The 27,465-nt window shown below is 45.9% G+C and overlaps 3 protein-coding genes across 11 annotated transcripts; 2 read left to right on the top strand and 1 right to left on the bottom strand.

Annotated features, from left to right (window-relative positions):
* Window positions 1–305: 305 nt before the first annotated feature.
* On the top strand, window positions 306–8,416 carry LOC117141141 (sodium/potassium-transporting ATPase subunit beta-1). The gene is made up of 4 exons (XM_033304477.1): window positions 306–886; window positions 6,949–7,206; window positions 7,267–7,526; window positions 7,589–8,416. The coding sequence occupies exons 1-4, from the start codon at window positions 754–756 to the stop codon at window positions 7,865–7,867; spliced, it is 930 nt and encodes a 309-aa protein (XP_033160368.1). The 5' UTR covers window positions 306–753; the 3' UTR covers window positions 7,868–8,416.
* Window positions 8,417–8,762: 346 nt separating this feature from the next.
* On the bottom strand, window positions 8,763–13,328 carry LOC117141135 (uncharacterized protein KIAA0513). The gene is made up of 7 exons (XM_033304464.1): window positions 12,477–13,328; window positions 11,337–11,400; window positions 11,157–11,270; window positions 9,810–11,097; window positions 9,655–9,749; window positions 9,515–9,592; window positions 8,763–9,458 (listed from the first exon to the last, which is right to left on the bottom strand). The coding sequence occupies exons 1-6, from the start codon at window positions 12,669–12,671 to the stop codon at window positions 9,516–9,518; spliced, it is 1,833 nt and encodes a 610-aa protein (XP_033160355.1). The 5' UTR covers window positions 12,672–13,328; the 3' UTR covers window positions 8,763–9,458; window position 9,515.
* A 1,218-nt stretch (window positions 13,329–14,546) lies between these two features.
* Window positions 14,547–27,408, top strand: LOC117144513. 9 transcript variants are annotated; one of them, XM_033309744.1, is made up of 17 exons: window positions 14,641–14,830; window positions 16,666–16,793; window positions 16,851–17,049; window positions 17,113–17,249; window positions 17,302–17,430; window positions 17,647–17,985; window positions 18,218–18,499; window positions 18,553–18,838; window positions 18,897–19,955; window positions 20,201–20,628; window positions 20,688–21,243; window positions 21,330–25,162; window positions 25,233–25,499; window positions 25,562–26,019; window positions 26,086–26,457; window positions 26,540–26,708; window positions 27,054–27,089. In XM_033309744.1, the coding sequence occupies exons 2-17, from the start codon at window positions 16,740–16,742 to the stop codon at window positions 27,087–27,089; spliced, it is 8,604 nt and encodes a 2,867-aa protein (XP_033165635.1). In that variant the 5' UTR covers window positions 14,641–14,830; window positions 16,666–16,739. The 9 variants fall into 9 exon arrangements, with proteins under 9 accessions (XP_033165693.1, XP_033165686.1, XP_033165635.1 ...); XM_033309751.1 differs by lacking the exon at window positions 14,641–14,830 and adding an exon at window positions 16,425–16,498; XM_033309761.1 differs by lacking the exon at window positions 14,641–14,830 and adding an exon at window positions 16,551–16,606.
* The last annotated feature ends 57 nt before the right edge of the window (window positions 27,409–27,465 follow it).

Here is a 27,465-nt window from a genome sequence, read left to right as displayed (position 1 = left end):
ATCTAAGATATTATTCACATAATATCTATAAAGCATATATATGCTTAATATCGAAAATAATAGAACTTGACGATCAAAAAAGTATTGTTTGCTTTTTTATTAGTTAATGTTACTATTTATCTGAAAATGTACGCCGTTTTCCTCAGTGCTCCATCACTCTTATCTTGAAGCTTTTGTTGCGAGAACGCAAGAGATAGAGAGAACGAGAGAGAAAGAGCGAGGCGCGTGGTGAGCCTGTGTGAGTGTTGAGGGGCGAAGAACACTGGCGCTGAGTTTTCGCCTTGCTGGGTGACTTGGGGCTGCGTTCGGTTAGTTGGTGATCTTTCGCCGAGAGCGCAACACGCAGCACGCATCGCCATTCGCAGTCGCAGGAAGCAGGGAAACCAAGAGTTGGCAACAACTTCTCGCGGCTCCCAGCCCGTTTGTTTGTGCTTCTGATTCGGCTTCTTTCGCCCAAAATCGGTTCTAACTCATTTTCCTAACTCTAAGACACGTCGAGCAGTCGAGGCGCAAATAATTGCATAATTACACGTTTTTCAAAAATATTCAAGAGTGCTGCGAGTGCGAAAATAAATGAGAATTCAGTTTCGAGTCTGCTGAATCATCGCATATACACAGCACAACGTATACATAAATCAGTTTTCGTAGCCTTCGCGCCGTCCACGTCATCAACGAAAAGTATAAACCAAATTTTCGAATCGAATCGAATACTGAAAAGCTAACCGTAAAGAAGTGCGAAAGAACAGCGCCGATATGTCAAAGAATAACGGAAAGGGCGCCAAAGGCGAATTCGAATTCCCGCAGCCAGCGAAGAAGCAAACCTTCTCGGAAATGATCTACAATCCTCAGGAAGGCACCTTCTTCGGACGCACCGGCAAAAGTTGGAGTAAGTTCTTTTCAACTCTACTGAATAAGATACAAAATCACCAGACAACGTTAACGTTAATGGATGCCTGAAAAAAGATTAAGTTTTATGTTCCATCAAGAGGATATGACTAAACACACAGCGAGTCATTTCTATGCCTTTGAACACAATCCATTGATTCGGTTTGTGGTTTTGAAATACATACTTTGATGATTCAACATTTTTGATATATAATTTCCCGAACGTTTGAATGCTAGTTCCCAAATTTCCATGCAGTAACCCGACTTATGAGCACTCAGTACTAATCTGCAAGCCCCTCCAATGAGATATCTGCATCAACTCCAAGCTCCAAGCACATAGAAACAAAAATGCGATTGTTTATTGTATATAACTAGACACTTGTCCGTCATATGGTAATGGAAACTATATGTGAGAAGCGTGTGGTCGTATTTACAGGCTTATCAGTCGATTTGGCGAGTCATAGTGTGGGAAGCGGGATGAGGTAAAGAAGCTACTACGGAAATCTCCGTTGCGGTGTCTCGAAAATGTTTAGTCAACGCCATAAAATAGATAAACTCATTACGAGACAACCTGATGAAGTGGGATTTCTTAAGGCAGCCATAAAAATATTATTAAGAAATACAATCACCTTGAGCAACCGCTGGCAACGTGATAATGGCTAAGTGAAAAGAATCTAGAAAGTTTTAGAATCGAACATTAAACATTTGTGAGCTCATTTGGCTTCACACGTTCGATCTACTAAATTGTTGAATTGCCTTTTTAATTAGGCTAGCATATTTCAACGTTAATGCGAATTCTTGACTTTCGAAAATGGACACGGATCCACGTTCCCAAAGGGTGGGGAATTGGGGAAAACGTGTGGGATGAGGTGGTGAGTAGAGAGCACTTCGCTTTTATCGCCTATAATATTTGCCTTCTTATAATGGGTTCTGTAAACAAATTCAAGGTTTCGCACAGAGAGGCATAGTGAGATTTAACGCTCTCACGATATCAATGTATATCTGAAAAATATGCCGATCGCAAAACAAACTGCTGAAACACTACCAATTTCAAATAGTGTTTAGCAATTTTCTGAGTACTTCGCTTATCGGTAGCTCGAATGAAAAGTTCCCTTGACGTCATTTGTTTGCTTTTAATTAAGTTGGCCAAGTTCGCTTCAAGTTTATCGAAGGTTTAAATTGATGTATAATTTATTTACCTTGTCGCCAAAGGTGTACCCCCGAAGAGCTCTAATAACTTTTTATGCTAATTCCGACATTTTATACTAATTCTCAGTCCAATCGGCAAAGAACTTAAGAACTATTGACACACCTGCTACAACAACAGCCATATGTCTGCATATCTATATGCAGAACTGAATAAACAGTGGGTAAAGTGTTTGGCCTGCCTTCGGCTAATTCCTATCATCAAGCACAATTCGCGGTGCATGTCCTTTGGTTTTTCACTGCCTAATGCTCAGTAATTTAACCCATGTGCAGGACATTAGTGGGGAAATTAAATGACAACGACCCCATAAACAATGTAAAGCAGTGTGGCAAAATTCTAAACAGACAGAAAACAAGCAAAAATCACAGCAGATCGAAAAAGCTGATTTTGATTTACGATCGCCATCCGATTAATTCCGATTTCAAATGAAGGCGAAGCATTGGACGGTTGGCTAAGCTTTGCTTTTCATTAATTAACGCAATGAGAACTTGTTTAGGTTCGTGCCGGTTGTATTTTTTTAGGTGCGGATGAACCTTCTCAGAGAACCGGTTCAGTGGGTTCATGATTACTTTTTTGGTTTTCGAAATGCTTTCGCTTTGCTACACATTTTAATTCTTTACATCGCATTTGGCTTCAAAATGTTGAAAATAAGGTTATATAATGTTAATAATTGCTTACAAAGTGTTATATTTATGATAAAATATGTATTACAATGGTATGCCTTTTACCAAACTGAGTTTAAGTTTTATTTCTTCTGATTTTTGACTCTGTTGGATTGCTGTAATGAAATCACCGCATCAGATCAATGCAACCACATAGCAGCAGGAAAGGCAGGCAAATCACTGCCCTAGCCAGTTTCTAAATCTGGCTCAAACCGGCTAGAACCGCATTTCGCCGGCTACATCCGATTTCCCCATTAATCGCCCCCGCCACGCCCCCCAGTCTGCTTACATTGACATGCTGCTAACTAATTGTCACGATAGCGACAAGTCTGCGATAAAATACACAATTCAATTAAAGCGCAGGAAACTAGCCTAATTTGCTTAAGCTAATTTAGAATTAAATTAGTTTTTCAATCATCAGTATAGAAGCTATTTCTTTTTCGATCCAATACTATACAATTAGATAAGCCGTTTCTGAAATTCTCCGCTTTCTTTTTCGAAGTTTATACTTGGGTTTTCAACTATTTCCCTTTCGCATATCGAATTCGTTTTGTTCCAGTATAAATATTAACATACTAGTTTTCCTAATCACCTTAATATATAAATATAAGCATAAAAGCTAAATTTTTTAGACTTTCGTTAAGTACTCCAACCAAAACGTGACAAATCTATTTGTTGCTGCTCTTTGGGTAATTCTTCGATTTAGAACGTGGCCAGAACGAGAATAAACCCTGTCACGCCCGCATTTAGGCCCAAAAATAATCAGCAAACTAAACGCTTGCAATGTTTGCCGTGGGCGGGGCCATCGGGGCTTCCCCTCGTTAACATGTGAAATTAATTCACTTAAAATGCCGCAAAGTATGCTATAGGCCCCAAGCACACAGGCGGCGAAAAGAAAGATGGCCAAGGATCCTGGGTGTGCTGGTGCTAGTAATAGTGTTCGAATGTATGTGTGTGTGGGTGTGTGTGTAAGTCTGTGTGTATGTGGTGTGTGTGGTGGTGACGCATGGACAAAGGGTGCGGCGAACAGCAACAAATAAAGCGGCGCCACGGAGACGGCTTATTGGCAATGAGGACAAAACGGGACAGGAGTTGAAACTGGCAGTGGGCATGGAGATGGAGATTGGGATGGAGGTGGAGATGGTAATGGTAATGGTAATGGGGGTGACGTGACCCACTCAATCTGGCTGGATGCGATTCGGGGTGGATGGCGACAGACACCAACAAGTTGCATCCTCCGTCTTATTCCACTTCGTTCTGTTTTTCCCTCGTGGCCGAGCCTTGCGGCATGGTGGCGTCATAATTGTTGCTTCTAAATACACACAAAGAAACTGGGTAAAATTAGCATACTGCTAAAAAATTAGAAATATAATAGAAATAGTTGTATATTTACATGGGTGACTAATTTCGTTGTTTTAGTGGCGTAAAAATAAATCACAATAATACAAATGGTTTTTGATATAAAAAGATTGTTGTTTTTTTAAGCTAATGCGACTTAACACCTTGAAAAACGTAGAATGGTTCCCAATTTCCAAGCTTGTTGCTTTGCCCATTTCTATTCATGATCAAGGGACATTTGCGGAGTCAAATGGTCACACACTCATTACATAATTGAGCTGCGGTTGCACATGTGCAGGCCATTAACCGATTTCCCACAACAGGACGACTTGCTGGTCAAGTGTGCAAATTAAGCCACTCGGCGAGTGGTTTTTACAGCTTGTGCTGAGGTGTCCTGGATTCTGGCCATATGTGCGTCCAGCACGTAACTAAATTATTTAGTTCCGCTGGCCTTGGTGGTTACACTTGGATGACGCCTAGAAAGTAGCGAGGTTATCAATCGTTGGTCATGCAAACCGACTAGCGTTTCCAGCACTTTTGGGTTGGGTTTCCTGGTGGCGGGGATGGGTATGAGGATGGGGATGTCCGTGGCACGGGCGGGAGTGGCGACTTTATATGGGTCACGAGTCCTTTAAGTTTGTTTACCGCACTGACGGACGGACGAATAAGCGGACGGACAAGGATAAGCGAAGCCCTCGTCCACTCTTAGATTGTTCAGGGTTTTTATAGAAGCCTGGCCACCGAGTTGCACCACTTCGTCCCCAAGAGCAGTTGCACAATGTCCTGGTATGGGTGCCAGTTCATATAAGTAAAGTTCCCTTTATGAGTCGCATTTGCTGTTATGCATAAACTTGATACCTCCCGTCGACATCTTGTTTGACTTTTATATAAAAGTTGAGTAAGTTTCGAGCCAGAGGAAGCGGCATGTCCTTTGGCTAAAGAATACTTCATGGTTGGACACCTCCTAACACCTTATTGAGTTCGACACAGGCAGTACATCTCCAGGTCTCAAGTTTATTTTCGGTTATGTTCCAGAAATCTAATAGTATACATAGAAAGTTATATGTTTTATAATTTATTTATATCATGGTGTCACCAGCATGAAAAAAAGTAATCATTTGTCATCTATGCCATCAAGTTTTTACTCGGTAATAAAAAGTAAATTGCGAGTAACCATGATTTTACGATGTAGCCTTCTAATGCAATAACGCCTCCCCGGGGAGTGAAAAATGAACTGATGTAATAAATATATTCATGATTTCAAATACATTCACTGCATACATAGTTCTGGCCACCATGCAATAGACATGTGAAGTGGCTTCCCCATACAGTGTATATATTTTATATTTCTGTACTAGTGGGGCCATTGAAGTGGAGTAAACTTATCGATTTCGGTGGGAAAGGCAATGGCGGTCCCTCATTCGGCGAAGACATAAGAATGTTTGGGGACTCTGCCGTCATGTAATCGAAAGCGTGTAGACCAGAATTCCTTACACATTAAATACTGGTGGTCTACGCCACCGGCCGTCTGCTCGACCCACCTTGTCAGGCGGCGATTGGGATTGGAAATGGGGGGTGGTGGCAAATGGATTGGTGGTTCGGTGGACGACTGGCGTCACACCACCAGAATGCGACTGTCTGCCTCAGTATTTGTCTATGACTGAGTTCGCTGTGGTCATTGCCAAACTCATTTCCTTGTACTTGAACGCAATTATTTCCCATTTGGACTTGGCAACAAGCAGCCGGGCCATTTGGCGCACTCTGAAATTTTGATGAGCAACTAAAAACTCAAATATGGAAAAGTCGTTACCAAGCGATGGCAAAGGCCATTGATTACCAATTGATATCTCCTGTCATGGAACGTTGGAACTGGTCAAGACCGGATATTGTCTTGTGGTTCTTTTGAAGTTAACTTAGATATATTTTGTTCCAACAAATAGCTTATACGTATACAGAAAGTGTGGAATCTACAACATTGCCTGACATATTTTAACGTATTTAGCCGCAATGATAGTTATGATATACTATCGATTGCCAACTGATTCATTATTCGGCACTTAAATATGAAGGAACACAATTGTGATTTACTGGCCCAAAGGGGTTTTTGATTGACCTCTTAGCCGGGTCTCTTGAAAAGACCCAACCAAGGCCCATCGATAGCTAGGTGCCAACTGGTCAATATCCACCCCGTATCGCGTAATTTCCACATGCCTTTGTCACCTACTGTACCCTGGCGTCCGTGCATTGTATTCGATATTCATTCATACGATTAATTTGTTTTGAAATTTGAGCTCCAATGGACTGACAGCGAATCGTTCGTTTGTTTTGGGTTCGCTGTCAATATCGGTTTGTCGATGTTGGCGCTTATTTATGCAATTGCTATGGGGCTTGGCCCAGTCGGGCTCCCGATGTCCGGCGCTCTGTGTCCACTGGCCACATGGAAGTGACAAACAGCCCACTGAATTCTAGCTGAGTCGTCAACGGTAATGACATTGAAATACTGAAAAACGCCGGCTCTCTGTTTATTGTTTCTGGTCGTATTTACTGTACCCGCCGTAAGCGTTCGATTATCTGCGTGCCCGTTTAGATTGCATAAGCCCTGTCCCCAATCTCTCATTTCGTTCCCATTTCCACTTCCTGATCCCCCATTCATCCAGTTTCGCAGAGTCAGTATGGCCCCACTTTGCCAAACTAGGGAAACAATCCAATCTTAATCGCGTGAGATACAATTGGTGCAAATTAACCCCTTAGTTTTATTATCCCTATATTTTTTAACTTTATAATGAGCGTGAAACAAGTCTTGATATATTACTTTGTTTGAATCTTATCTAATAAATATCTTTTGTTTTCCCTCAGGTCAGCTACTGCTGTTCTACACAATCTTCTACATCGTTCTCGCCGCCCTATTCACCATTTGCATGCAGGGTCTTTTGTCCACCATCAGCGATACGGAACCCAAGTGGAAGCTGCAAGACTCGCTGATAGGCACCAATCCCGGTCTGGGATTCCGTCCATTGAGTGAACAGACCGAGCGAGGATCGGTAATCGCCTTCGATGGCAAGAAGCCGGCCGAGAGCGACTACTGGATCGAGCTGATTGATGACTTCCTGCGGGGTGAGCTAATTTAAATTGAGTAAATGGAACTCATTCAAACTGGAACTTGTCATTTTACAGACTACAACCACACCGAGGGACGGGATATGAAGCACTGCGGCTTCGGTCAAGTCCTCGACCCCACGGATGTGTGCGTGGTGAACACGGATCTGTTTGGCGGATGCTCCAAGGCCAACAACTATGGCTACAAGACGAACCAGCCCTGCATATTCCTGAAGCTGAATAAAATCTTTGGCTGGATTCCGGAGGTGTACGATAAGGAGGAGAAGGATATGCCAGATGATCTGAAGAAGGTTATCAATGATACGAAAACGGAGGAGGTGAGTACAATGTATGTTTTGGATCTCGATCTGTACTCAAGTTTTGTATTCCTGTACTCCAGCGGCAGCAAATCTGGGTGAGCTGCAACGGTCACTTGGGCAAGGACAAGGAGAACTTCCAGAACATCCGCTACTTCCCCAGCCAAGGGTTCCCAAGCTACTACTACCCGTTCCTGAACCAGCCGGGTTACCTGAGTCCCCTGGTGGCCGTGCAGTTCAACTCCCCGCCCAAGGGTCAAATGCTGGACGTGGAGTGCCGTGCCTGGGCCAAGAACATTCAGTACAGTGGCAGTGCCCGCGATCGTAAGGGCTCCGTAACCTTCCAGATCCTCCTGGACTAAGTGCGGGGAAGGGGAATCATGTCGCCAACTTGTGATCGCAGCAGCAAATACTAGCCGTATTCTGGGCGAGGATATGGCAAACCGCGTCGGAGACCAACTACCACCTACCTTACTGAAAGAGATATACACATATGCAGATATAGATATATATACATATATGGAATGAGCTAGCGACCTTAGGTTTTCAAGTGTATTGTATATATTTATACGAAGGGAATGATCCGACCGACAGTCAATTGAACTCTGAACATCTGGCCTAATAGAGAAATAGAAAGTCGAAAATCTTGAAATTAAAGTTCAAATCGTACACACGCAATTGTTGTTATAGCTCTTAGCTTGTCTATTGCTATCAGTTATTAATATTAATATTTATCATATTATTTCATTATGAATTCTTGTAATTACGATCATTATTTTCTGTCAGTTGTATGTAGTTTTAATTTATAAATGTTGAAGCATGCCCGAAAAATTCTTTGTTTCCCGCACATCGCTTAGGCTTGTTCAATTTGTACAAAGAAGCAACTAAATAAATTATAATTGTTAAACGTATGCAAATCATGGAGAACGAAACATTTTGATCTAAGCTGAATGTCGATTATTTTTTTTCAAACTGGAAAGTATTCAAGAACCTCTAAGTAGTGCAATTTTTAAAGCAACACCAGCAGTAACTAAGAAATTCCAGTCATATTTATGCGACTAACAAATCAAAATTTTAATTTATTTTAAACATATTTCATTCACACAAACAAATAAAACGAAGTTAAGCGAATAATGTTTTTGCGTTGTATCATTTTAATAAAGAACAGAGAACATATAAGAACCCATATTGTGTTTTCATTGATATTTTCCTTTTTATTGTACAGTGGAAAAATCAATTACCTACTTTTAGGCGGCCGTGATGTTTGAAAACCTATTTTATTAATCAATCAACTTAATCGTTTTGAATTTCGTTAGACTTTTATTAATTTGAATGTATTAAACAATTGCGAAATATTATCTCATTCATTACAAACATAGTTATAGCATAGTTATTGATCTTGATTTGTAACAATTTAAACTGCGATATTTTAACTATATGCACTGCATAATTTCATAGTATTTAGGTCTATATAAAGTAATCACAAAATATTATTATCACAATTTATGGATACACGTACAGTATTGGTTAAAGTGCCGTCTTATCTTTCGAAGTACGGATGTTCTTGTAACTGGCTTTGATTCCAAACTTATTTTTGATATGCGATTCCAATTTGTTTAGCTACGATGAAAACTGAACGATGACGTCTCCAGAAATCCCAATTTATTAACAACAATATATAATATTCGTCTTTATAGGTGCTCAAAAAAATACAAGCATTTCCCGATTCACTCATTATATTTCAAACCCAGTTACAAGAATGACTATCGCATTAATATCTTTACGGTTACGACAACGCGATTAAAAACACCAGATTTCAGATAAAACTTCATTGATCTGCTACTTTAGTTAGGATTAGTTTCGAGGTGTCGGCTGACTTAAGACAAAAGTTTAGCTTTAGTTGAGACGAAGATTGAAACTCGATTTTGTTAGGTACTTTTACAACTGTTACTGCTGTGAATTATAAAAAGGGTTAGCAATTTATTATTAATTGATAGCTGTTGAATCACCTCAGGCGTGCCGAGCTCCCCAAAGTTGTGTCTCATGGTACATTCGATATATATTGTCTCTAATAAGTTTGGCTTTATCTGAATGAATTGAAATCTATATTAATTACTCCAATTATTAGGACCAAGTTAGATGCTTTTACCCTTGGATAGGTTGTGGGCCACCACGTTCTTTTTCAGGAAGTCAAGGCACAATTCCTGGGATGTCCCCAGTGAGTGCATATTGCACGTCAATGCCCTGTGAATAAATAAATTTCTGGTTTATAAACATATTTCTCCAAAATCAAGAAGAACTCACCCAAGCTGCCGAAATGCAATGTCCTCCTGGTCCCGGAGCGAATGCGCCTGGGTGAGACTGGTCTTGCTGGGCCTCCGGTTGGCTGGAATGGAGCCAGTGGAAGCTGGAGCTGCCGGAGTGCCCGCTTGTGCCGCCTGATGCGAGGAGCTGGAGGAGGAGTCGCCGCCCTGTTTGCGCTGCGACTTGATAGGCGGGCCATCTGCAGTTCCCGTTCCTGATCCTGCTCCGGCGGCTGCCTGCCGTTGCTGCTGCTTCTGCTGGCGGCGCTTCTGGCGCCTCATCTGGCTCTGACCCCGATGCTCCCGTTCCGCCTGCATGCCGTCGTGGAAGATGGCATTCCAGAAGCGCGCCTGCTGCCAGATGGGTTGCTGGCGCAGCGAGGAGAAGAGGTACTCGCGATAGGGATCGCAGCCGGGCACTTCGACCTCGTGGTAGAAAAGGAAACAGAGATTCATCAGTACCGCAGCCGGGCCATAATCCTCGCACTCGCTGCACTCAAACAGGGCGAGGGCGAAGTATTGGGCCAGACTGCCGAACGTGACCGAGTCCAGTCGCTTGGACTTGTGGCGCTGCTCGGTGAGGAAGCGGATGAACCACAGTCGACCGATCTCCAGACGCAGCAATACGCCAAACTCCGACTTCAGCTCAAGATCAACGGCTCCTGGAGATCCGCCAAATAGCAGAGCGGTAAAGTGCTTCATAAACTCCTTGACGGGCTCCTCGCCAGCTCGGCAATCCAGGCTGATGGAGGAAGCCCATGAGGGCACCGAGTTCTGCGACTCCGATCGGATGAAGTGCCGCCAGTCGGTGGACTCCATGCTGGGGCTGGCCAACAGCTGATCCGGCTCATCGCGCAGGCTGGTCAGAGTGCTGCTGTTTGAGGCGCGACTGCGCGACGGCAGACGCATGGAGTTGCTTCCGCCCGCCCACTGCTGCCGTCCTCCGGATCCCGCTCCCGCCTCCGTCGGCGGCTGCACATCTATGTGCGGCGGCAGGGTGTCGCCCACCTCGCCGATCCTCTGCACATCCCTCTGCATGTCCATCTCGCTGCGACGGGCTCCTGCGATTGCCCTTGCCCTCTCATATCCGCCGGAGTGACGCGACTCTATGGAATCCGAGCGGGTGGTGCTGCTCACGTCATGGGAACGATTGGCCATATGCTCGGGCAGGGATACAGAGCTACTGTCGTCGCTGCTGCTGGAGCTGCTCGAAGAGCCGGAGCTGGAGCGAAGGGGTGCACCTAGTTTGCTGGCCGCATGACGCCCACGTGATGGTTCCAGGCGTGGCCCTAAATATGAGTTGAAGTATAGGATTCCAATGATTGGGTTCTAGTTGTGTCGTACTTACTCGGTGCCAAATTGGGCTGACGATATCGTCCTGAGATGATCTCCTCGTGAGCTCGACGCGCCTTCACACGTCGTCCTTCGAAATCGATCTTGGTGTAATCAATGCTCTCGTCAACTGTGGAGTGAAATCATATTGTATTCCATAGTTGTATTCGTATCTTTGGTACTTTGAAGTACTCACACTTGGGTATATCTTCGTCGTCATCGCAGTAATCAGAGTCGCTGGAACTGCTGCTCAGGGTCAGCTGTACGTAAACAAAGTAAAAGGCACATTTTAAAAGGAAGTCGATCATATGTGGTGTACTGATTCTGCTTTAGAATATGTATTCTAGGACCTAATTGAGTCAATTTGCCTGACGTATTTTAAAAAGTTGTCTATCTAAAATAGGTGATTAAAGCTGCTATAAAAGGATTCCGTTAAGTTTATGAACTCCTACAAGTTGCTCGCAAAAAAATCATAATAAATGCATTTCAATAATCTGCAATGATTACTTAACACATCGCTCTGAATGATTGATGATATTCCAAGGAAAACAACGCTTTAGAAATATCGAAGGCTGCACTCCTTCCTTCTTCTCGGCTGCTGCAAATATAATTAATTTCAATCAAGGACGAGGCTGCCGAGCCCAAAGCGAGAGAAAGTCAAGTACAAGCGGAGCAGCAGAGAATGTGCCCCCTCTTTTTGCAATTCCAGCCCCATCCATAGCCGGCACATGCCCCAAGCGCTGACTGGGATTGGGATTGGGGCCTCCCCACTGAAGGTCAACCGAGTGCAGCAGCAAAGCGGAAATAGCAAGAACAAACACAACGGCACAACAAAAGCATCAAAGTGTCAGTTGCTTCTGCTTTTGCAGCATAGACAGAACCCACACACAATCCGCCCCCCAGCACATCTCCCCCCGCAACCGCCAACAAGCACCTCTTGTCGCGTTCATTACCAAGGCTGCCCCAACTGAGCCCTAGAGGTGTGCGTGACCCACTGTCACTCGTGAGTCCATGAAATATTTCTATAATATTGTATGTAATGTATCTTAAATAGCATCTTAACAAAGTAATAACCAACAAACGTAACTTAGTGCCCGTTCTAAAACATTCCTTAATTACTAATCACGAGGTTATCCTTTTATAATAACTCTGTAATTCCGAACAGCACGATAGTCTTATCCATCTAATAATATAATAATATATTATCTAATACTCTGTTCTTCTAGCTTTTAAATGTATAAGTACAAGATACTTGGGCTTGTATGACATATGACCCTTATAGTATTTGTATCTTTTAACACGCTACTCACTCTGTCATCACTAGTTGTAGTCATACCTTGTTCGATATTCCGTTGAGCAGCTCGTTGCTGTTGCCCAGCACGGTGAGGAACTTGGACTTGAGGGCTCCGATGCTGGGCGTGCGTTCCATGAACAGTTTGATCTTCGATCGCTCGCCGGCGAATCCGGCCGGCGGTGTTCCCGTTCCAGGCATTGCGCCCGGAGTGGGTGGCTGTGGCTTGGCATCCACCATGTCGATGGTGGAGATAGTGTCCTGCCCCAAGACCACTAGAAGTACGATGTTCGGGCTTAAAGGACCTGCTGCGCGATAATGCAGTTCCTTGTGGCTAAGTGGGAGCGGTCGTAGAGCGTTGCAACTGCTGATGCTTCTGGTATCGATTTTTCATTTGCCTGCATGTCATACACACTGGGTGAAGGTGAACTTCGCACTGCAGATTTTTTGGTGCACTTCATGTACTTTGCAGGGGAAAACGGAAGCTTAAATTCCTGTACTTTAAATTCGTCACCCCTTTGGCTAAATTTTCATTATTATTACTGCCAATTTATGCAACTTTTTGCTAAGCAAGCACTCAGCTTCTTTTGTTTTAAACATATACCTGATTTGGATCGTAGGTTTTCGGGCTACTAAACTAGTATTGGGCAAAGTAATGTCAGGATAATCGGTAAATTATAAAGGCACTTCTTTAACGCTTAATATTTCGCACGTACTGCTTGAGCGCCCAAGTGGGACTAGTACTAGTAAATTCTCAATTCCCCTGGCCCACAACTACACACTCCCACACACACACTAGCGCACGCACACGCCCCTTTTGTACACGCAACGCGATGGCGGCAGGCTAACGGTAAATATTTTCCTGTGAGTTTTCCACACGCGTGTCCATTGCCTGCAGCGAACATTGCGCGAATGCAGCCGGAAAATGCTGGCCAAAACTCAGGTTTCGTTAACATTTGACGGGCTTTACGTTCGCAGCTGTTATCGATTGTATGAAAATCTACATAATATCTACATGCCACTTCGAATAGAATATTGCTCGGGAAAAGCTCGGCCGGAAAATCGCGAGCGATTTCTACACAAGCACTCATGGGAAAGCTTCCCGAGTGCTTTGCAGTGGCCGAAGGAGAGGAACCCGGCATTTTAACTTGTTTACATACAGCTGACAGTCAGCTGATCCTGAAAACATCGGCTTGCGTCAAACGCGGCAAGGTCACTGTGTGGGCGACCCCCGTTATTTGGAGGATGGGGAGCCAATGGTCTCCCAACCGAAAATGTGCGTGCCGGCAATTGTCGAACTTTGACTTTGTCGCAGCCAATTTATTATGCATTGCATTTATTTTTAGACCAGCTAGCTAGGAAAACCGAAAATGGACCCACCCACGGAGGCTTTAATTCCTAATTCCCATTAATGCCACACCATCCATTGTCCATCCATCGAAATGGCCACTCGATTTGCACCTCCGGCAGGCAGCAGGTGGCCCATGCCGATGCTTTTATTGCTGATACCATTTGCTCGATCCGAAAGTAATAGATGTTCTTCTTTATTGTTAGCATTAAATGTGCAGAATTTGTTCAAGGCTAAACTGCGGGAGTTCCCTTCAGATACTTGTTTGACATAAATCATAATTATAGCTGGCGTGTATCCCGATGAACGATTCAGCGCTTTCCCCAGGCGCCACGGTTTTTGGATAAAATATAAGATAAATAATACGAATTAATGCGGAAATATTTATGTTATCTGAAATTCCATTGAACTTGAACTTTCTGAGTTTGAAGACTTAACAGGTCAAATTCAATAGTTGATCAGATCCCAGGATTCGATTCAATTGTCATATTTTCATTCATCGAAAAGAAGCACAACAAGTAATCAGTTCCGTATAACAAGAGTATGTATGTTCTGCCGAATGTTTAACAACAAATAGCTGAGAATGATATATATTCGAGAATTAATGATATTCACACACGCGACGGCGTCTCGCAGTCAAAATGTTCTATGCCGCTCGAAAACGATGTATTTATAAAACAACGCGAAAATGCTGAAAATAGGAAAGAGATGCGACTGGTCGAGGATTGAGGGAATCGCCAGGGGGAGCCGACCACACCACACCAGACGAGACCAGAGGAGCACATAGATCTGCGTTGACTTCCTCCTACTCGGGCGACGACTGGGGACCGCGGACTGCAGTAAAAGTGCTGTTTAGAATCTGATTGAGATTTCAGTTCGCTGGGAGACGATCGTCGAACGAGACCGTAGCTGAATTTTCATGTCGCGCTGTGGCTAGACATCAGGAAAATATATATATCCCTATATATATATATATATATATATTCATGTGCTACCAGCTGGCAGTGGCAGTTTTGAGTGCGGCAAGACGCGTCAAGTGAAATCGAATTATGTAAGTGACCTCTGAATTCGCGGATACCCACCCGTGGCCGATCAATCCAAACCGAACCATTGCGAAAGTTCAAAAGCCAATTTAAAATCACACCGCAATTAAATCGATCTCAAGTGTTCTAAATATAAAACTCAGCTAATTTTAAACGCGGAGAACGCTCTCCATGGGAAAGTTCAAGGCATTGGCCGGGATAAACAATCAAAGCGCAAACTTAAGTATACAAAATTAAATCAAATTTTTAAAGCTAATTTGCCAATTTGAAATAATGAAAAACTGTGAACTAAAAAAACGCAAATATAGGCAAGCCAAAGAAATGTTTAAAAATAGTTCCCACCGTTCGTTCTCCCATAAAAATAAAACTTTTTCCCTCGCCGCGTGAGTCTGTGTCTGTGAGTCAGCGTTGCGTTTGCCTCTGGCCAGGCCACTTGCCACTCGAAGTCGCCGCACGGAGGAGGCCGATCTTCTGGGCGGGATTGAGGTGGCACCGGTCCATGCCCCTACCACCACTGCAGGCGGCTATCATAAATATTGCTGCACAGTGTGACACAATTTCGGGCCAAATGTATGGAGTGGCTGCGGAGGGTTTCAAAAATAGCGCAACAGACACGGGAGTGCAGGCCCATCGTACACGTTGCGTATACGCGATGCGAGAGAACATTGTGGCTTGATTTTTGCTTTGCTGGCTGAGGCATCGCGACTCCGAAAATTATGGATACATTTTATGGATCGTTACGCACGTAACTAGTGCGTGGAAAATGTGCCAGAACTGCTGAATGAATATAAGCTCAAAAAGATATTATGGATATATAAAACAACAAATTCAATAAATGGGAAATTGTCTCAAAGTATCAGGAATATAAAATGTAGTATGCGAGACTTTGAAGTTTGATTATGTGTACTGTTAAGTTTATTTGAACTTTCAATCTTATCTCAAAAGTATATGCAAGAGATAAGTGATTTCTTAGTATCATAGATACACATTTCATAGAACATGGAGAGACATAGATATCTAATAAGTTAATTATATGATATATGAAATATTTAGGAATACTTGTAACTTTTACCGGTGCGTTGCACTTTGATTTAAAAAGTTTGAGGCCTTATAATTATAGTAAACTTAAAATATATACTAAAATGAACATTTCAAATACCTTTACTAATGGAATTATTATGTTGTTTAGGTCATTATTTAATTCATACTATTTGGCAGCATTTTAGATTTGGCCACCTGCGTCATTACAAAATACATATCCGCTCAGCTTTTAGTCAATATTTTCGCTCTCTCTGTTAGTTTTATTTGCTCGCTTTTATTTTCGAGCATTTACATGAAATACTCTTCGAAACTTTTGAGAACTATTTTCAAATTCAATTCTTCTCCCTCATCCAATCTCTTTTGCAATTTTCCTGGCATCTCACCCACTTAGCCGCGTTGACAGAGTGAGTCGATTGAGTCACAAAACAGCACTTCCCTCTTTCGCACGAATTCATAAATAAACAAGCCCGAAAATGTTATGCCAAAATATATACATTTTTCAATTTTTTTCCTATGCACCGAAAGATATTTTCGACTACATTTAGCGTTTTTATTCGCGATCGAACACTGGCAGCGTTTAGTTTTGTGCACGGCATCCACGAAACTGCATTGTGGTCATTGGCTCCGGAATTTGGGTGAGCCAGCTAAAAATATGCATTCATAATTCGCATTTTCTGGCACTTTGCTTAATTGAATTTGAAGTCGTTTGAAGTGGCTGCGGTTCGGCGAAAATATGGCACAGGGTATTGGCGATCTATAAATAATATTAATAATATTAATATTTTTTTGCTTGCGCATTTAGATGAAATAGAAAACCAATCAAGCGCCTAGAGACGATTAAGTGACGGCAAAACCCAGACGAAAAAATCGACCAAGATGACGACCCACCAGTTGCTAAACAAGAATGTGCGCACCATGCCCTCCTGGGTGGTAAGCCAATATCCAGCGTGCCAGTCAATATCCAATTGCATTAATTACCCTTTTCAGATGGAGGCAAATGACCGCATTGGGCCCAAACCGCCACCCACGCCACCAAACGGGGTGGCTGGAGGCCCTCCCAAAGCTCCTGCCCTACCGCCCAAGGCGAAGAGCACTCCCGAGCCGGACTACGAGATCATCGAGTTCTCCAGCCAGCAGTACTCCAACGAACCGATGAAGACCACCGTGATTAGAACCAAGACACCAGGTGGGCAACCATTTGTATATTCTACTTGTTTAAAATAATACCAGAGATAATTATCACTTGCAGATAACAAACTAAAGTGCACCTTGTGCGGTTCCCAGAATCCCTGGGTAACCTGTGCCGAGTGCGCCGGTCAGATCTTCTGCGCCTCCTGCGACGACATGTTCCACAAGCATCCCAAACGTAAGCAGCACATGAGAAAGGTAAGTAGTACCGATCCATTATGAATGTGAAATTATGAACTTGGTTTTGCAGGCTGTGGAGCAGGGCACACCGCCGATTCCGCCGAAGGCACAGGCCGGTGGTGGGGCACCACCACCAGTGGCACCTCCGCGACGCACCAAACGAGGCCTGTTGACACCGTTTCTGGGCCGCAAGGATCAGGTACGCCACTGCACGATCTCCTAGACCCGTAAGAAAGGCTCCTTCATGGGCTACACGTAGAACCAAGTTTGTAAACTTCAATTTGAATGCTTCAATAAAAGAGTCCTTACAACCAGAACGCCCGCCCAAAATTGTAGAACCAACGAACCAGACATACTTTTTCAATTGTTACCCGAATACCCATACGAAATGGCACCCAACCCGACTCTTTTCCAGATGCTGCCGCCGCCCTCGCCCACGCCCTCGCACAAGTCGCTGGGCGGCTGGCGGGGATCGCTCGGTGGCGGGGCCACGCCCCCAGTGCCTCCAGTTGCCAGCAGCTCAGCCAACCAGATGAACAACCGACCACTGCCCGATCCACCGCGCAGCGAGGGCGGGGGGTCTTCCAGATCGGGCACCCCCAAGTCCGTGTTCGACACCATCCAGAGACCGCCGTCGGTGCAGCTGGAGAAGATCAAGAGCAAGGCCAGCGCCACCCTGGACCGCATGGCCATTCTGCAGCAGCGGTACCGCCAACAGAAGGCTCGCCAGGATCTGAGCGCCAACAGCGAACAGGTGAGTGACCTGTTGACCCCGAATCACAATCGTACGAGTCCCCTCATCACTGAGTGTATCGTATTGTCTTTGCTCGGTGAAAATAGTGTCAAGATAATCAATCATTGATCCTTGATACTATTTGATCCTTGCACCTCGTATCGTATCGTATCGTCTCGTTTCGTCATGTGTCGTTTCTCCCTCTCCTCTCTCTTTCTTTCTCCGTTTCTCGTTGGTCATTTCCCAAGCGCAGCATTTGTCGAATGGAGCCGGCTTCGAGCACTGGTCAAACATTTCACCATCGCCCTCGCATTTTCGTTCCGGCAGCATGTCATCCGGTCTGAACTCATCCCATTTCGATCTCTCGGATGACTCACAATTTCACAATTCCTTGCTGCTCCAACAACGACAGGCGGCCGGCGCCCAGCGGCGGCAGATGAGCACCTCGGTGTTCAATCTCAACTCAAATCAACGTCGACCACTAGCCGAGGCCCAGAACGGAAGTGCCTGGCTCGCCAATCAGCGCATCCAGCAGGTGAGTTAGATATGCATGCTCACTTGGGAACTAAGACACCATTCCGCTTGCAGGCCCAATCTCTGGCGCAGCTAAACTGCGCTGGCTGTCAGCAGAGCCAGCAGCATCCTGGCTGGGCACAGCATCCGCACCAACCACATCAGCACCAGCATCCCGATCAGTGGTCACAGTTCGGCTCCCAACAGCAGTTCAACAACTCCAATCTGTCCCTGAACGTTGGCCCGGGTTACATGTCGCAGCAACATCATCCACACTATCCGCCGCCGGTGTTTATGACCCAGCGCGGTATGATGCCCAATGTGTATCCAGGAGCACCCGGCTATCCCATGATGCATCCAGGTAAAATGAGGCACTATTAGTTATATTTTAATTTACTTATTGTAATTTTAATGCGCAGGTGTCATGGGAATGCCACCTTCAGCTGCCTCCAGAGCTGCATCCCGTTCCCGGTACGCTGCATCACCAACACCCAGCCGCAAATCGATGTCCTTGCGTCGCAAGCGCAATAGCTACGTGGATGACGAACTTACAGATGACGAGGACTCCGACCAGGATGACCGCAGATCCTTGGTGTCAAATCGCTCGGCCATGACCAGTGCCTCGCGCTCCCAGCACCACCAAAACCACATCCAACCCCGCCAAAGGCGACTGTCCAGTGCCTCGCAACTCATAGCGAGCGATGAACTGGATGGCGATCAGAGGCATCACAAGATGCGGAATCGTCGGGGATCCATTGCCAAGTCCGTGCAGAGTGAGTGGCTACCGGAACGACGCGAAAATGAGGGAACCCTTACCAGAAACAAAACAGCAACGGACTCGGCCAGAACCAGTCGCATTTACTCCGATCTGGAGTCTGAGGGATCGGGTGCTCGGGCCTTGGTTCAAGCTAAGATCCAGCAGAAGCTCGCCTCGGAATACGAGGAAGTGGTCGAAGAGGTAACCGCATCGGAGAGTGAGGCTGAGGCTCAAACAGCACCCGATCCACAGGAGGTTCCTGACGAGATTGGGGCAGATGACCTCGGCCCACCACCTTCCACCCCAGACCACGAATGGGAATGCGAGTTCTGCACGTTTGTGAACGAGCCCAACATCAAGATCTGCTCCATATGCTGCAAGACGCCCAGCAAACCTCCAGTGCAGCCCAACAAGGCCAAAAAGGTAGAGGAAAAACCACAGCCTCCAACTGAAAAGTCAAACAATATCAAGTCGTCTTCCAAGACGGAAACTAAGCCTGCGCAAAAGCCCACTACAAAGACCCAACAACCTAGTCAGAAATCCGTTGCTGCTTCATCGAAGACAACTCATACCAACTCCACACCTAGCTCAAAAGCGTCGCCAGCTGTAAACTCCAAGAGCACCTCCAGTATTCCCATCAAGACACCATCGAAATCCACACTGAAAACTTCGTCGGAAAATGAATCCGATAACTCGCTGGCCAAGAGTCTTTTGCACAAAGGTAGGATACAAAAGAGAATCTCATTTTTCGAAGGCACAAAGGCCTAAGCCCAACCACCAAAGACTACACCTAGTTAGTACACTAATAGAGCCATCAACTGTAAGCCTAAAATTAACGCATTTATGGAAACGAAATACAAAACAGAACCATAACCCAAGCCGCATCCCGTTTGTTTGATTTCAATCCCTTTGGTGACACCGAACCCGATCCCCCAAAAGCTAATGCTCTCATACGTATCGTTCCAGAGTCCGTTGAAAACATTTGGAATACTCTGGATGAGAGCATTCAGGCGCAGGCGGAGCAGGTACTCAAGAAGGCTCAGAAGGTCTCCACGGCCTGTGGTGGAACTCCTCCCCGTGAAATAGCGGCCGTGGAAATGGGAACCTCTCCGCCTCCTCAGAGCATTTCCACGCAGACCTACGACGCTCTGCCCTTTAACACAAAGCAAGAGGAGATCCTCCCCGTTGTTCCAGACCGCTTCACGACTCCAGAACCAAACAAGATGGAGCGACGTCCGCACTATCGCAGCAATTCCCAGCTGCAGCAGGAGAATGACCGATATCGGAGTGCCAACGACCTGCGGTATCACGACGGCTTTGGATTGGATCCCTATAGTGCCGGTCTGGTCACCAAAAGACCCAATTTCATAAACGAGCTCCGCATGCTCCAGCTTGTAAGTATTTATGGCAATGCTTGATAGTTGACAAAATCCAACGGATCCATGTGTTTTAGCAAGTATCTTCACCTTTCGATATGCCGCATGAGACATTCGGAGTCAAGCACGAGCCTGCCAGAGATCCCGAAACGGAAATGCACATCATACTGAAAGAACTGGAGCTGTACAAGTTCACGGTGGAGGAACTGGAAGCGGCCCTAAAATACTGCTCCCCGGACACTCATCCCATTCAGTGGCTACGCGAAAACTGGCACAAGCTGGTGCAGACCGTGCAGAGTTTGTCCACCAAGTACGGACAGGAGAGGGGTGAAAACACGATCGGAACCGTGTCCCAAAACGAGGCACGCGAGGCACTGCGCAACTCGGGTGGAAATGTGTGGCAGGCGGTGGCGGAATGCATCCAACAGAGGCAGCAGAAGTACAGGAAACTGGCGGCCAAAGGAAACTTCCTGCGAGATGACATTGTGAACGCGCTGACTGCGCACCAAGGTAATGTGGAGCAGGCGCTGGTGGAGCTGAATCGCACGCAACTCAAGCCATTTCTAATGCGCATCTGGGGCTCGCCGAATGGCGTTGAGAATGAGAGTGGCGTGGCCATAGACACCAAGTCGGGTTAGTTTGTAGATCGTGCATCAGTCAATCGCAGTGCCATAATGCCCCATTTTTCTCTCTCCCCCCGCATTCATTTGCCAATACAGATATCCATGACTTCTTGAACACACACGCCTTGGACTGCCTGCAGCCTCCATTGGCTGGGCAGAGTCCCAGCCCCGCCCAAGCCAATCCTTTCGACCAACCCCGCACCGACGAGAGCCCCGTCAAATCCACCTATGCCACACCCAGTCCCTATCAGATGGAGGACAGCACCCTGAAGAACCTGGAGATACTCATCGGCAACATGGAACAGAACCAGGCCAAGCAGAATCAGGAGGTTCTACGTTCCATCGAGACCATGCTGGACACATTCAAGGGCAAGCCGGATCTGGAGTACGAAACGGATCCGGAGATAATGCGTATCCTAACAAAGAGCCCCATTAGCACGTTGAAGCCATCTGGACCAACAGAGGATAAGTCCGCCGATGATGTGAAGAACTTTGTATGGCAACACATTCAGGAAATTGTGCCCAACCTGGTGCAACAGGTCGAACAAGAGCTCATGGAGAAACCGGAAGAGGTAGCTAAAAATGAAGCAGAACCGCCAAAGGAGCCTGAACCCCCACTCGAACCTCAGCCTGAGCCCACACCAAGTATCGATCCTGCTGTCTACATCATGGAGGAAGTCATAAAGCCCAATTTAAGGGAAGCAAGCATTCGTGAAGAGGTTCAACCCAGTTTTATATATGCCACTGAAATAGCTAACTTCAAGTTGGAATTTGATCGTGGCACTGAACGATTGCACGAGGCGGAATGGGAAAGCAGCGATCTTACGGATGCAGAACGCATAGTATACAAATGCTACATGGCTCCTAAAGAGGAACCCAAGGAGGAGGTTGAACAGGCAGCGGCTGAGAGTTCCGTCAATTCGCTTCCACCAGCAAAAACACAAGAAGAAGCTGCTCCAGAAGTATCCATTCAAGCTCAAAATATTGAAAACACAAAAGTTACAGAACCAGAAACACTAACAAGAAAAGAGACCGTTAATGAGGAACTTGGCCAGCAGGGAAAACTAGAAACACCATTAGTAAATACAAGTGAGAAAATTAATCAAGCAGTTCCACAGTCAGACAACGAAAGTGACAAAAGAATATCAATTGAAAATAATTTGCAAATTAAGCAGAATGTGGCAGAAGTACAAGTCCAGTCGGATGACCAGCCAAGCACGAGTAGAGAAGCCAACCGAAGAGCTAAGAGATCCCAGCAATCGAGAAAAGGTAGATCACGGGATCAAAGCCAAAAACCAACCAATCGTACAAAGCTACCAAACAATATCGATCAGAAAGTAAATGAGTCAAAAACAGCAGCTAAGGAAACAGAAGCAGTCAAAGATCAGAGTGCTGCTGCAAGTATTAAACAGCCAGTTGTTACTGCATCTGATCCTGAAACTCTCACACCCCATAAAATACTATCTGAGGAGGTGAATAGCAACTCTATCGACTTATCCGTTCAAAATCAGAGTTCGGGTGAAACTATGGAAAACGTACCTTCTACAGAAATAAACGATAATGTGTCGATAGAGGTCATCTCAAATAAATCCGAAGAAGTTCCAGCGATTCCGGACTTGGGAAGCACGAAGGCCATATCTGAACGCACTGCAAACCCTATCGAAGAAATTAAGTCCGTACAAAACATAACGATTGTTTCAGAACAAGCTGAAGAGCCTCAAGAACCAGAAAACCATACCGAAGTATCTGAAACAACAGAGCCAATTCAAATCCCTCGAGAAGAAGCAAGCACTGAAATAGTCAGCCCTCCAAACGAGGAACAACCCAAATCTCTAACATTACAGGATGTTAATGTACAAGACACATCATCCATCATATCTTCTCCAACTACTGACGTCAGTCCAATTGTAGAAAAAGTCGACATAACGCCTAGTACCTCATCAATATCTAACGAACAAAAGCAAAGTCCTAAGCGTCTTTCAAAGATTCCGGTAAGAACCCTGAGCAGCAGCAGTCTTCGCAGTGAGAGTCGGTCCAGCAATCGGACTCCAACGGCCAATGATGAAATCGAAAGGGAAGAGACTACGTCACAAGATGTACCCATAGGGAATACAGCCAATTCTCCAAAACCAGAAGAGTTGTCCGACAACCAGGAGGTTAATCTCGTGAGCCAAGAAACTCAGTCCGAAATGGATACACACATTGTCCAAGAACCTCCCGTCCAGACTTTAGGCTTGGAGCTGGAAGAACATAGTCAGAATGCAACTCCTATGGCTGTCAGTCCCACAGACTCAGACGAAGTATTCGAAGATGCTCCCGAGTTCAGCGGTAGCGATGGAACCAGACCCCATGATGAAACCGCTTCCGATACAGAGCTTTATAGCCTTGATAGCGATGGGCAGCGGGCTGAAACCAAATCCCCAGAGGAAGAAGTTGTACTCTTGCTGGATGAGGAATCTCAGATGGAATCTTCGATAGCCCAGTCCGAAAGCAACGCAAGTCTTGGTTCCCACTCAAGTGAATCCGAGACGTCCAAAGTTGTGCTGAAGGAGTTTGTTCCCTCTGGAGATCCGGCCAAACAGAACCTAAGCGAACTGGTTGAGGACACTCAACGTTTGATCAAGCAGATGCGCGATGAGATCAGCATGGATGAGTTCGAGTCCACCGATGAGGATGAATACTCCGATGAATACTCGGATGAGTATGACGAAGGGGAAGAGGAGGAGTGGTACGACAGCGAGGGAGAAGAGGAGGGAGACTTCGATGGGGAGGAGGGAAATACATATAACGAGCACGCATCCTACATCGAGGAGGCCTCCACTGGTGACGAAGGCACCGAAATCGAAGACATAATGGAGGAAGACGAGGATCTGGCTGATGAGGAAGAGCCACTGCACTCACAAATTCCACTAGACATTGAACCAGTCATATCGCCTGCTCTATCAGTCACACCCACCAACCAAGAAACTGATACGATCGTGCACACTGAGGTTGTTTCCTCAACAGGAACAAGGCTGGAAACAGAGTTGCCGAATCCCGCCGTGGAATCCATCTTGCCTTCTCAGAGTGTTCAGGAGGATATCAAGGTGGAAGCGCTTCCTATTCAGTCCCCTCCCCCCATAGCTGACTCCGAAACTCGACCTGCAGAGCAACCAGTTGAGTTTGTGCTAGAAATCCCATCAGAAGTTGAGCCTACTCCCGTTGAAGTGGATTCCGTTGAAGAGCCCACTGCCCTGCCCATAACACCTGCACCACCCATTGTTGATTCCGAATCGCGACCCGTGGAGCCGCCTGTTGAAACAGTACTGGAAGAACCTAAAAAGGTAACACCGAGCATGAAAGGCAAGACTGCAAACAGCGGGACTGCCTCCAAAGGTCCCTCCACATCAAGTACGACTAAAACAAACAAGACCACAGTCAGTAAGATTCCCAAGCCCACCAATGAACCCACTAACAAATCGAATAGCACCCCCTTGAACAAGAAGGTTCCGCTGCGCTCCAAGTCCTTTTCGGCACCCATGGGCATTTCATCCGTGAAGCGAATCCAGGAGGTCTACCTCCAGAAGCAGAGCTCATCGATTGCGGCCAGCCGAGTTCCGCTCAAGAGCAGTCCCGTCATCAAGAAGTCAATCAACGATGCCATCAGCAGGTTTAACTCCAACCAGGCCGATGGACCCAGCACCAGTGGAGCAGCGGCGGCGGCTGCAGCGGCATTGTTAAAACCTCGATCCCAACCTCGAATCCCCAAGAAGAAGTACCACGAGACCTGCTTCTCTGACGATGACTACGAGACCTCGGCCACGGAGGAGGAGCAGGAGGAACCCAACCTGGCCGAGCCCCAGAAAGCAGAACATCTGAAGCGTAAGATGAGTATGCCCGTTTTTCGGGCATATCCTAGTGTTCAAGAGCCGGTAATCGAGGATCCAGCGGTGTGTACAAGCCAAGTTTCAGCTAACCAAGTACTATAGTCATCTTGGAACGTTTGCTTTCTCATTTTAGATCCTTGCCCGCAAGTACGTCGATCAGGAGCTGGTGACCAATATCGCAGAGGCCCAGATAGCCGCCACTTTGGTGAGCATGAAGTTCTCGGAGGATGTGGCTCTGTGGGCGGCAAGGGAGTGCTCCGATTTGGACCAGGCCATTGCTATGCTCCAGCAGGAGTGCGAGCTCTGCATGAACAGCTATCCTATGAATCAGATGGTGTCCATGTTGAAGTGTCTACATAAGTGCTGCAAACAGTGTGCCAAGAGCTACTTTACAGTTCAGGTGAGTGGCTTAATTGGTCATAAAGGATAATGGAAGGTTACAAGTGCTCCCACCTTTGGCAGATAACCGATCGCAGTATCAACGATTGCAGTTGCCCGTTCTGCAAACTGCCCGAGTTGAGCAACGAGGCTCAGCATGAGGATGAGCACCTCGAGTACTTCTCCAACCTGGACATCTTCCTGAAGAGCATCCTGGATAATGATGTGCACGAACTGTTCCAGCGCAAGTTGCGCGATCGCTCGTTACTGCAGGACCCCAACTTCAAGTGGTGCATCCAGTGCTCCTCCGGATTCTTCGCCCGGCCCAAGCAGAAGCGATTGATCTGTCCGGACTGTGGATCCGTTACCTGTGCCCAGTGCCGGAAGCCCTGGGAGCGCCAGCATGAGGGCAGCAGCTGCGAAGCCTATCTGGAGTGGAAGCGCGAAAACGATCCCGAGCTGCAAGCCCAGGGTGTCCAGGAGCATTTGGCCCAAAACGGCATCGACTGTCCCAAGTGCAAGTTCCGATACTCGCTGGCCAGGTATGTTCATATACAAAGATATCAGTATGTTGTATCTTTTACAAATACAATGTTTAATCTGTACAGAGGCGGATGCATGCATTTCACCTGCACCCAGTGCAAATTCGAGTTCTGCTACGGATGTGCCCGGCCCTTCATGATGGGCGCTAAGTGCACTGTGTCCACATACTGTGCCAAGCTCGGTCTGCATGCCCATCATCCGCGCAACTGCCTGTTCTACCTGAGGGATAAAATTCCCCTGCAGTTGCAGTTCCTGCTCAAGGAGCAGAAGGTCAAGTTCGACACGGAGCCCATGCAGATCAAGGACGAGTCCAGCAGTTCGTCCAAGGCTCGTGCCCAGGCCCGCTGTCCCATCCCGCTGCAAAAGGAGACGCCGCAAGGACTAGTCGACACAGTATGCAACACGGAAGTTCCTGACAAGCACGCTGGCATGTGTCGGTAAGATTAATATCGGGAAATCCCCGAAAAATCATATTTTGCAGGCCTATATATCAACCAATATACTTCTATATCATTTAAGCACCCACTACGTAGAGTATTTGGCTGGCAAGGTTGCCAAGGCTGGCATCGATCCACTGCCCATCTTCGATCTGACGGACTGCGTCCAGGAGCTGCGGAGGCGAGGCATCGCTCTGCCGGAGAGAGGACCCTGGGACACCGACGAGATCTACAAGAACATGTGCTCCGAGGTGGGTGTTGGCTATCATCAATAGATGGCCTAATTGATTTCCTTTTATTTCATTGGCCTTAATCGGGTTTCTGTACGTGGAAATCGAGTTCCATGCATCCGGGGGCGATTTGTTTTCGCCGGGTGATTCAGCGGCCGCCCCTGGCGATGGATCGATACGGAAAAATCCAAATAAAATTAAAACAAGATCGTTTAGCCGCTAACCAAATTTGGATGCCGTCTGACGTATTTCACACGCTTCTTAATTGATATTCGTTTTATTATTATTTAATTGTAAACAGTTCGGGCGGTCGAATCGATAATGTTTATAAATGTTCCAATCTCTCAATCTCATTCTTACTTTTAGGTAATCAAAGAGCATATACCACTGAAATCGGCATGAGCAGAATCTGAACAAGTGATGTTTTGGAAGCGGACGACTGTTGCAATTCTTCACCAATATCTTTGATTTATGGCGGCACTTTTATAGACATTTTTATACACCCACCCCCCTACACTCACGAATCAAACTTCAGTGCTAGACAGTTCGTTAGACATTAGACATGGCATGTATACACCTTCATTGTACACCCACTCATCGTTTATCCATCCAGAAACCTTTCCCATTTTGTTTAGTTACTAAGAGATGGAAAACAACAGACCGAATATCCGCACGTGTAATAGAGTGCATCCAATAAACGGCGGCATATGTGAAAATCCAAGCCAATCGTTTCTAGAATTTATTTTAAGCTTTTCAGCCTGTGCCTAACAATGTGCAG

This window comes from Drosophila mauritiana, chromosome 2L, assembly GCF_004382145.1.
Source record: "Drosophila mauritiana strain mau12 chromosome 2L, ASM438214v1, whole genome shotgun sequence".
Taxonomy (NCBI): Eukaryota; Metazoa; Arthropoda; class Insecta; order Diptera; family Drosophilidae; genus Drosophila; species Drosophila mauritiana.
Note: the sequence above shows the minus strand (reverse complement) of the source record. Positions and strands in the feature narration are given on the sequence as shown.